At 59.9% G+C, this 10,783-nt stretch overlaps 1 protein-coding gene across 2 annotated transcripts; it reads right to left on the bottom strand.

Annotated features, from left to right (window-relative positions):
* Positions 1 to 6: 6 nt before the first annotated feature.
* Positions 7 to 6,674, bottom strand: LOC308184079 (uncharacterized protein). 2 transcript variants are annotated; one of them, XM_080570792.1, is made up of 3 exons: positions 6,094 to 6,674; positions 4,935 to 6,060; positions 7 to 4,186 (listed from the first exon to the last, which is right to left on the bottom strand). In XM_080570792.1, the coding sequence occupies exon 2, from the start codon at positions 6,050 to 6,052 to the stop codon at positions 5,024 to 5,026; it is 1,029 nt and encodes a 342-aa protein (XP_080426918.1). In that variant the 5' UTR covers positions 6,053 to 6,060; positions 6,094 to 6,674; the 3' UTR covers positions 7 to 4,186; positions 4,935 to 5,023. The 2 variants fall into 2 exon arrangements, with proteins under 2 accessions (XP_080426918.1, XP_080426917.1); XM_080570791.1 differs by having other exon boundaries at positions 4,935 to 6,674.
* Between the last annotated feature and the right edge of the window lie 4,109 nt (positions 6,675 to 10,783).

Below are 10,783 nucleotides of genomic sequence, written 5' to 3'. Positions count from 1 at the left end.
GCCCTGCTGCTCGGTGACGCACGGGGCAGGTGTACGGGGTGCCTATAGAGGGGTCTGTGCTCCCGGCACCGCAGTTACGATCCTATAGATGCTGTGGGGTCCTACAGATGCGTGCTGGGCTGTCCCCTATGCAGCTAGGGGACAGCCCTATAGGGGATGCAGACCTATACAGACCTATATAGGGTGGTCTATACGTTCCGTCCGCTCCCTATGTTGGGGCTGGGGGAGCCCCTTTCCCACCAGTGGCCCCGGAGGGACCCCGGCCCCTTCCCCACGGCCTGGGGGGGGGAGCAGGGGGGCCCCAACCCCACCCGGGCTGTTCCCGGGGTCCCCCCGGTGTAAGGGGGACGGCGTTGATGCCCCATAGGGGGCGGACGGTGGGGGGTGGGGGGTGGGAAATACTCCAAAATATGGCAAAAAAAAATAAATAAAAATGCCGCCCGTTAGAGGGAAAAGCTGGTGTTTGCGGGAGCGCGGGGAGAGGCCAGCTTTTGGGGCCGAACGCGGCCATTTCGGGGCTGAGCCGCTCGAGGGAAAAAAATTTAAAAAAAAATTTAAAAAAAAGCACATTTCCCCCAAAATCTCAGCACCCCTCCCCTGCGGGGGAAAGGGATGCTGCGAGGAGAGGGGAAACCCCAAAGGCGCATCCCGTGGTGGCCTCGCCGGCCCCGGCGTCGCGGCGTTGCCGTCCAACTGGGGCCGTTTCGGAGCGAACGGGTGCGGGCCCACTCTTCCTTTCACCCCTGCCCTTTTCACCTCCGTCTTGCCCGAGGACAGGCATGACCCGGTCATTGACTCACCCCGAGTCAATAAGTCTGCCCGCATTAGCATAAAACATGAATCCGGTGGCAGTTTGACAAATTATAACTCGGAGGGAAAGATCTGCCAACTGGCTCACTCCTGGAATGACTATTTATCACTGGAAATGGTAAATCATAGGAATCCAGATGACTTAATTATTCAGATATAAAAAAAAAAAAAAAGAAAAAAAGGGTGAGGGGGAAAAAAAAAAAATAGGATGGAGAGGAGGGGGCCCGGCCCCTCGGGGGTATTTAAGGTCCCGTTTTTTCCCGTTTCTGGAGGATTTTGGCCCGGAGCGTGGCCGCGGTCGGGGCCGAGGGTGGTTCTGCTCAGCTCCTTCCTCCGCTCCCTCCTCGCCCTCCGCCACCTCATTTTTCTTTGTCTCTGCCTCCGTCCCTCGCTCCCCTCTTTGTTTCTCCGCCGCCGCCTCTTTGTCTCCCTCCAGCTGCCTCCCGCCCGCCCCCGGCCCCGCTCGCCCCCAGCCCTTCTCCTTCTTCCCCCACCCTCAGGATCCGGCCCCCGGGGGATCCCGGTTGAGATTTTGGGTCGTCCCCCCCCCAATTCCCAGGGGAGCAAAACCCAACCTCATCCCAAATTGGGGCAAAATCCTTAAAATCCCCCCGTTCCCACTCCGGACCCCAAAAAGAGAACTCGCCATCCCAAATACAAATGGGGTTGAGCCGCCCGTGGGATCCCTTTTGTTCCAGATCTCCCCAGCTGATTTTTGGGTGGATTTCCCTTTTTTTTGGTGCTGCAGGACTGTATTTTTTTGGCGGGGAGAAGAAACCTTGGGGAAACGAAACCCCATTGGGGCGCTGATTTTTTCTGGGGGGGGGAGCAACGTCCACCCTTGGCTTGGCTCGGACCCCATCGCAATGGGGTTTTTTGGGGGGACGCCAACCGCTCCGTCCCATTGCTCCCAGTCCTCCCAGTCCGTGCCAGCCCCGGGACTGGATCCTGCAATGGGATCGCTCGCCGTTTTATAGGATGGATGACGGGGGCCGGATCCGTCCCGCGTGTGGCTGGGCCCGAGGGGTTCCCCGCGCCGCATCGTGCGGGACGAAGAAAAGAGGACGCAGAAAAAAAGGGGAGAAAAAGGGGGAAGCGAACACAAAAATCCCTCTCCCGGCCTCATTTACAAATACGCGGCGCGGGGGAGATTTATGGGCGAGGATCTCTCCTATAAATCACGGCAGCCTTTTTTCCCCGGACCATGCAGAAATGCAAACACCTGCACCTGATTATTTGTCTTTTAAACAGAAAAACAGGTGCCGACATCGCCCCTTTTCCAAAGAGGCGACAAAAACCCCGCCGGCTGCTCCGGCGGCAGGATCCGTGCGGGGCCCCGCTGCTGCCGTGTACGGGGTCGGCCCCACACGGGGTGGGGAGAGGCTCCCACGTCGCCTCCGGGTTCCGTTCTGGGAGAAAAGTGGGGTTTCGGGGTGCGTCCGGCCCCAGATCCCTCCTCCTGCCCCAGCTCCACATTTGCAGACCCCAATCCCCTTCCCTAGCCCCAAATTTCCCCTCTTCAGACCCCAACGCCCTTCTGCTGCTCCCAAACCCACTTCTCCAGCCTCAAGTCCCTTTCTCCAACCTCCAGTTCTCCTCTCCAGCCCCTAATTCCCTTCTCCAGCTCCAAGTCCCCTTCTTCAGCCCCCAGGTCCCTTCTCAAGCCTCCAATCCCCCTTTCCAGCCCCAAATCCCCTTCTCTAGCCCCTAATCGTGTTCTCCATCCCCTAATCCTGTTCTCCAGACACAAATTCTCTTCTCTGGCCCCCAAATCCCTTCTTCAGCCCCAAATCACCTTCTGAAGCCCCAGATATCTTTCTCCAGCCCCAAAATCCCTTCTGAAACCTCGGATCCCCCTTTCCAGCCCCTAATCTCCTTCTCCAGCCCCTAATCAAGTTCTCCAGCCCCAAATCCCCCTCTCCAGCCCCAGATCCCCTCCTCCATCCCCAAATCCCCTTCTCCAGCCCCAAAACCCCCTCTCCAGCCCCAAATCCCCTCCTCCAGCCCCAAATCCCCCCCATCCCCATCCCCGAGAGGCCCCATTCCCAGGGACACGCACAGCCCACGGGGACTCCGGCGGGTCCCATCCTGCCCCGCGCACCCCGAGCACATTGGGGCCGTCCCTTTGGGGTGCTGAGGACCACGACCCCGCTCCTGGGAAAGGCAGGAACCTCGCTGGTGTGCCACCAGGAGGTAAAACCCCTTTAAAAAGGGGTTTTAAGGGTAAAAAGGTTTTTTTTTTCCTTCCTTTTCCTGCCCTTTTTCCACGCTTCCTCGCCCCGCTCCTGCTCCGGCGCTCGCTGCGCGCCCACTCGCTGCTTCTTCCTCTCCTCTTTTCCCCTTTTCCTCCCTGACCCGCCACGAACGGGGAACAAAAAACATCTCACGCGAAGCAGAAAAGGGAAAAAAAAAAAGGAAAAAAAAAAAAGAGATGTTTTTTATTGTAAAAGATGACATTTTTATTGTCTCTCGGATTGTGCTATTTTCTTTTTTTTTTTCTTTTACGAGCCAGTTCCAGCTTTATTTTAGCTGGTAACAGAAGTGAAATTATTTTTCGAAGAGGGTTTTTTTTTGTTGTTGTTGTCGTTTTTTTTTTATTATTTTTTATTTTTATTTTTCATATCCGCGTTTCCTTTTTAAACACTCTATTAGAAAAATATTGCCTAGCAGCTGGGACGCAGGCACCGAAGGAGAGAGAGGCGTGGATACGGCGCGGGGAGGGGGGGGGGGGGCAGAGAGCAATAAAAAATAAAAGGAACCAATAAAGATTAATTATCTAATTAACGGAGGCGTAAAACGCAGAGAGGGATAAAGGAGCCTCTTGCCAAAATTTGGGGAGGGAGCGCGGCACCGGCCGAGGGGGGCGCGTGTCCCACCCGGGGGGGGGGGTCGGGTGGTGTCAGGGCCCCGTTCTGTAAATGTGGGGTCTGGGGGGGTCCCGGAGTGCCCCAAATTGTCCCGTTCTACCCCCAAAAACGGCTCCAGAAGGAGCTGAGCCTGCCCCGGCCCCATAGCGCAGAAAACCCCAAAAGGTCCCGTTGGGACCCAGCCCCCGGGGTTCCCCCCCACCCTGCAGCGCCGCAGGCAAAACGACGCGTTTCGGCGCTTTTCTCCCCAAAATGTGGCTCGAGAGGGGCGCGGTGCCACCCAGCCCCCGGGGGGAGCGGTGCTGGAGCTGCCGCCCCATGGCTCGACCCGGCTGGGGGTGCTCAGAGCACCCCAAAGTTGTGCCCTCCCCTCATGTGGGGCATCCCAGAGTTTGGGACATCGCCAACCCTGCAGCATCCCCAACCCCGCAGCATCCCCAACCCCACAACATCCCCAACCCCGCAGCATCCCAAACCCTGCAGCATCCCAAACCCTGCAGAATCCTCACCTGCAATGGCCCCAACCCTACAGCATCCCCAAACCCTGCAGCATCCCCATCCTACAGCATCCTCCTCCTTCAGCAACCCAAATCCTGCAGCATCCCCAGCCCCTCAGCATCCCAAACCCTGAAACATCCCAAACTCCACAGCATGCTAAACCCCACATCCCAAACCCCACAGCATCCCCAAGCCCGCACCATCCCAAACCCCTCAGCATCCCCACCCTGCAGCATCCCCAACCCCACAGCATCCCAAACCCTGAAACATCCCAAACCCCACACCATCCCAAACCCTGCACCATCCCAAATCCCACAGCATTTCCATCCTGCAGCATCCCCAACCCCACACTGTCCCCACCCTGCAGCATCCCCATCCTGCACCATCCCAAACCCCACAGCATCCCAAACCCTGAAACATCCCAAACCCCACAGCACCCCCATCCCGCACCATCCCCATCCCACACCATCCCCAACCCTGAAACATCCCCAACCCCACACCATCCCAAACCCCGCAGCATCCCAAACCCTGAAACATCCCAAATCCCACACCATCCCCACCCCGCAGCATCCCCATCCTGCACCATCCCAAACCCCGCAGCATCCCAAACCCTGACACATCCCCATCCCGCACCATCCCAAACCCCACACCATCCCCGTCCTGCAACATCCCAAACCCCACAGCATCCCAAACCCTGAAACATCCCAAACCCCACGGCATCCCCATCCCGCAGCATCCCAAACCCTAAAACATCCCAACCCCGCAGCACCCCCACGCCCAGCGCCGCCCCGGTCCCGCATCCCTTTGGGATTTCGGCGGCCCCTTTAGGGACGGCTCTCTGCCTCTCCCTAGCGGCTTCTCCCCGCAGAGCCGGCCCCGGGCCCCGCTCCGCGCGGCCGCACCAGTGCGGCCCAGTACGGTCCAGTACGGCCCAGTAGGGCCCGGCGCCCAGCGGTGGGAGGAGGTGGGGAGGGAAAGAAGGAGGGGAGGGGGGAAGGAGGGATGCAGAACCCCAAATTGGAGGGGTGGGGGGCGGAGGGATTGGGATGGGGGGATGAGGGATTGGGATGTAGGGATTGGGATGGGGGGGATGAGGGATGAGGGATTGGGATGTAGGGATCGGGATGTAGGGATGTAGGGATTGGGATGTAGGGATGAAGGGATTGGGATGCAGGGATTGGGATGAGGGATGAAGGGATCGGGATGTAGGGATGAAGGGATTGGGATGCAGGGATTGGGATGGGGGATGAAGGGATTGGGATGTAGGGGTGAAGGGATTGGGATGGGGGAATGGGGTGTAGGGATTGGGATGCAGGGATTGGGATGAGGGATGCAGGGATGAAGGACGAGGGATGCAGGGATTGGGATGCAGGGACTGGGATGTAGGGATTGGGATGTAGGGAAGGAGGGATGAGGGATGTAGGATGTAGGGATGTAAGGAAGGAGGGATGAGGGATGTAGGGACGAAGGATGCAGGGATGAGGGATGAGGGATGAAGGACGAGGGATGTAGGGATTGGGATGCAGGGATTGGGATGTAGGGGTGAAGGGTGAGGGATGTAGGGATGAGGGATGTAGGGATGAGGGATGAGGGATGAGGGATGTAGGGATGAAGGACGCAGGACCAAAGGAGTGCGGGCTGCAGGGATAAGGGATGCGGGGACAGAAAGGGATATAGGGCTGAGGGATGCAGGGATTAGGGCTGAGGGATGCAGGGATTAGGGCTGAGGGAGGAAGGATGTGAAGATGAAGGATGTAGGGACGAGGGCAGGAGGGATGCAGGGTGCGGGGATGCAGGGATGAGGGATATCCCACATCCATCCCACACCCATCCCTCCATCCCATATCCATCCCACACCCATCCCATATCCATCCCATATCTATCTCTCCATCCCATATCCATCCCACACCCATCCCACACCCATCCCATACCCATCCCATACCCATCCCATACCCATCCCGTATCCATCCCATACCCATCCCATATCCATCCCATATCCATCCCTCCATCCCATATCTATCCCACACCCATCCCATACCCATCTCTCCATCCCATATCCATCCCACACCCATCCCATATCCGTCCCATACCCATCCCATATCTATCCCACACCCATCCCATACCCATCTCTCCATCCCATATCCATCCCATGCCCATCCCATATCCATCTCTCCATCCCACACCCATCCCATATCCATCCCTCCATCCCATATCCATCCCATACCCATCCCATATCCATCCCTCCATCCCATATCCATCCCATGCCCATCCCATATCCATCTCTCCATCCCATACCCATCCCATATCCATCTCTCCATCCCATATCCATCCCATACCCATCCCATATCCATCTCTCCATCCCACACCCATCCCATATCCATCCCTCCATCCCATATCCATCCCATACCCATCCCATATCCATCTCTCCATCCCACATCCATCCCATATCCATCCCTCCACCCCACACCCATCCCACATCCCTCCATCCCACCCCTCCTCCCTCCCTCTCCCCACCCCACAGACCCCAGGGGACCCCGCTACACCCTGCCGGGCCTCCCCACCCCACAAACCCCCCCCCCCCGATTTATTTGGGAACGCCGCGTCCCGCAAGAGCCAGCCCCACATTACAACCCACCCTCATCAAATCCCCGGGAAACAACCAAACCCCGATCCCAAAAGCGCTCCGAGGACCCCAGCAGCCTTTTGGGGAAAGCGAGGCGGTCGGACCCGTACACCGGCCCTAAAAAGGGGGAGGGGGGGGCTCTGGGGCCCTGGGTGATATATGGGCGGCGTTCCCCGTAAAAATTATTTATCGGGATTACTTTTAGGTCCTAAGTGGCGCCGTGATTTAGGGCCCTCGGAGCTCTGGCCGCCGGCGGCACCGGGCGCTGCGCGCCGCCCTACAGCGGCGGTGGTGCGGGGCTGGCGGCGGCCGCCCCATAAAGCTGTCAGGGGGGGCGTAAATCAGGGATTCCTGGGGCTCCAGGAATTCCCCGGACAGCTTTCGGCCATATGCTGCGGGGAACGGGGGGCTGGGGGGGGGGTTTGGGGTGGGTTGGGGGGATTTGGGGGGAGTTTGGGGGCATTGGGGGGGTTGGGGGAGGATTTGGGGGGGTTGGGAGGTGAGTATGGGGGATTTGGGGGGATTTGGGGGGATTGGGGGATTTGGGGGGATTGGGTGAGTTTCGGGGGGGATTTGGGGGGCGGATTTTTTCGGGGGGTTGGGGGCATTGGGGGGAGGATTTGGGGGGATTGGGTGAGTTTTGGGGGGGTCGGGGGGATTTTGGGGTGGCATTGGTGGGGATTTGGGGAAGGGTTGGGGGTGAGGAGGGGGGATTTGGGGGGATTTGGTGGGATATGGGGTGGGTTGGGGGGATTTGGGGGAGGATTTGGGGGGGTTTGGGGGCACTGGGGGAGTTTTGGGGGAGGATTTGGGGGGGGTGGGGGTGAGTAGGGGGATGTGGAGGGATTTGGGGGGAATTGGGGAAGTTTTGGGGGTATTGGGGGGATTTGGGGGGGTTTAGGGGCATTGGGGGGGGTTGGGGGAGGATTTGGGGGTATTGGGGGCATTGGGGGCAGTTGGGGGAGAATTTGGGGGGATTGGGTGAGTTTTGGGGGGGTTGGGGGATTTTCGGGTGGGTTGGGAAGATTTGGGGGGCTTTGGGGGGCATTGGGGGAGATCTGTGGGGGTTTTGGGGGTGAGTAGGGGGGATTTGGAGGGATTTGGGGGGGATGGGGGAGTTTGGGGGCATTGGGGGGTTTTGGGGGAGGATTTGGGGGGCTTGGGGGCATTGGAGGGGATTTGGGGGGGGTTGGGGGTGAGTAGAGGGGGATTTGGGGGGATTTTGGAGGGATTGGGGAGGGGTTGGGGGGGATTTGGGGGCTTTTTTGGGGGGGTTGGGGGCATTGGGGGGATTTGGGGGGGATTTTGGAGATATTGGGGGGTTTGGGGGGGGGGTTATGGGGGGATTTGGGGGGATTTGGGGGGGTTTAGGGAAGAGGGAGCACCCCGGGATGCTGTGTGGGTGGGTGGGGGATTTTTTTGGGGTGTGGGGCGATGTCTGTGGGGCAGGGTTGGGGGCGGGGGGCGCTGGGGGGCAGATGGGAGGTTTGGGGGGGGGATGTGGGGGGGTCGCCTCCTTGCCCACGTGTGGGGGTGAGCTCCCCGGGACTACATTTCCCACGCTGCACCTCGGCGGTGACGTAGGAGCCCGGCCCCGGTGCACCATGGGGGATGTAGTCCCGGGGGGGGCACAGCGGGGCCACGGGGTGCCTCTGGGGGCCGTCGGGGCCTTCCCAGACCCCAAAATCGGGGGAAAAAAAGGGAAAAAGGATGAGCTGCAGAAAGTGGGGAGCCCCCCCCCCCCCCGCTGCGAGCCCCCATCTCCAGCCCCACGGCTGCCCCTCGGGGTGCCCCCGAGTCCCCACCCAGTCCCATCGTCCCCCCTAAACCACTCACGACCCCATAAAGCCCCCCCCCCGTCCCACCCCAATCCCCCATACCCCCCATAATCCCCCCAATCCCCCATACTCCCCTCCAATCCCCCATAATCCCCCAAACCCCCCTCTAATCCCCCATACCCCCCCCAAACCTCCATACCCCCCAATCCCCCACACCTCCCCAAACCCCCATACCCCCCCATAATCCCCCATACTCCCCCAATCCCCCATACCCCCATAATCCCCCATACCCCCCATAATCCCCCCATACCCCCCCAATCCCCCATACCCCCCATAATCCCCCATACCCCCCCGAAACCCCATACCCCCCCCCATCCCCCATACCCCCCATAATCCCCCATTACCCCCCATAATCCCCCATACCCCCCATAATCCCCCATACCCCCCCAATCCCCCATAACCCCCATAATCCCTCATACTGCCCCCATAATCCCCCATACTCCCCCCCAATCCCCTATACCCCCCCCCAAGCCCCGCGCCCCGGCTCGGGGTGGCCGTTCTGCGGGCAGTCGCTGACCCCGTTCCCGTAACGCCGCTGACTCATTAAGGGCTGAATTAATTACGCCCCGTAACTCGTCAGGGACGGGCCGCTTCGTGCCCAGACGCAGCGGGGGCCGGGAACGGTTTCCTCATGGAGAGAACCAGAAAAAGCGAGGCGCTGAACGGCCCCAAAACCTGCCTCAACGGCCCCAAAAAAACACCTCAACTGCCCCAAAACCTGCCCGAACGGCCCCAAAACCTGAACGGCCCCGAAACCTGCCCAAATGGCCCCCAAAAAAAGCCTGAGCTACCCCCAAAACCTGCCTGTATGGCCCCCAAACCTGCCTGAACAGCCCCCAAGATGGCCTGAACAGCCCCAAAGCCTGCCTCAATGGCCCAAAAAACCACCTGAACTGCCCCAAAACCTGCCTCAACAGCCCAAAAAAAGCCTGAACTGCCCCCAAAACCTGCCTCAACGGCCCCCAAAACAGCCTGAACAGACCCCAAACCTGCCTGAACTGCCCCAAAACCTGCCTGAACGGCCCCAAAACCTGAACGGCCCCGAAACCTGCCTGAATGGCCCCTAAAAACGCCTGAACTACCCCAAAACCTGCCTGTATGGCCCCCAAACCTGCCTGAACGGCCCCCAAAATGGTCTGAACTGCCCCAAAATCTGCCTGAACTGCCCCAAAACCTGCCTGAATGACCCCAAAGCCTGCCTGAACAGCCCCAAAATCTGCCTCAACAGCCCAAAAAAAGCCTCAGCTGCCCCCAAAACAGCCTGAACAGACCCCAAAACCCGCCTGAACGGCCCCAAAAACCGCCCGAATGGCCCCAAAACCTGCTTGGGGCAATTGACTGCTGCGCCCCAAATCCACGTCCCCAGTGTCCCTGCTGCCCCCCCAAACCCCACTGTCCCCAATAACCGTTGTTTTTGGGGGGGAAGAAGGGGTCCCCAGCCCTCCCCCCCCAGCCACGCTTCAACCCGCCGTTGAATTTCCTCAAAATCCCCTTTTTTGGCCTTAAATTTCCCCATCAGACTTCCCCGCAGTAACCCCGACAAAGCAGCAGCCATAAATCCTCCTTCGGCCCCCACCACCAAGGGGGGGCCGTGTCCCCCCCCCCCAGCATGGGGAGACCCCAAGGGATGGGGCACAGGACCCCAAAACCCCCCCGGGACCCCAAAACCCACCGGGACCCCCCCTTTAGGGCCTCGGCCGAGCAGCGTTGTGGGGTGGGTTTTGGGGTCACCCCTCAGATTTTAACCCCCCCAGATTGGGTTTTTTATTTTTGGGGGGGGCACACGGGTGGTAAAAGCTTTTGGGATTTTATCGGGCCACCGGCGACCCCCCCAAAGGGGGACGGAGGGGGCAGCTCGGTGAAATCCTATAGGGTTTTTTTTTGGGGGGGGGAAGGATAAACACACCCCAAACCTCTCGGGAAGAGGGGGGGGGGCTTCACGTTGCACCCCAAATCTTTACGGGGAGGGGGCCGGGGACCCCCAGGGCTGCTCCGACCCCCCCGCAGGGTAATGGGGCCGGGGAGGGGGGGGCACCCGGAGAAGTTATAGGGTTGGAAACACGCCGGGAAGCATCTGTGCCGCAGACACTCGGGGGCCCCCCCGTCTCGAGGACCCCCCCCCCGGTGACAGCGGGGTCTGTCCCCGT

The sequence above is a fragment of the Anser brachyrhynchus genome, assembly GCF_964034855.1.
Source record: "Anser brachyrhynchus genome assembly, chromosome: 29".
Classification (NCBI taxonomy): Eukaryota; Metazoa; Chordata; class Aves; order Anseriformes; family Anatidae; genus Anser; species Anser brachyrhynchus.
Note: the sequence above shows the minus strand (reverse complement) of the source record. Positions and strands in the feature narration are given on the sequence as shown.

Excerpts from the sequence above, each read along its gene's own strand:
- LOC308184079 (XM_080570791.1), bottom strand. The coding sequence starts at position 6,661 with ATGGAGGGATGTGGGATGGGTGTGGGGTGGAGGGATGGATATGGGATG.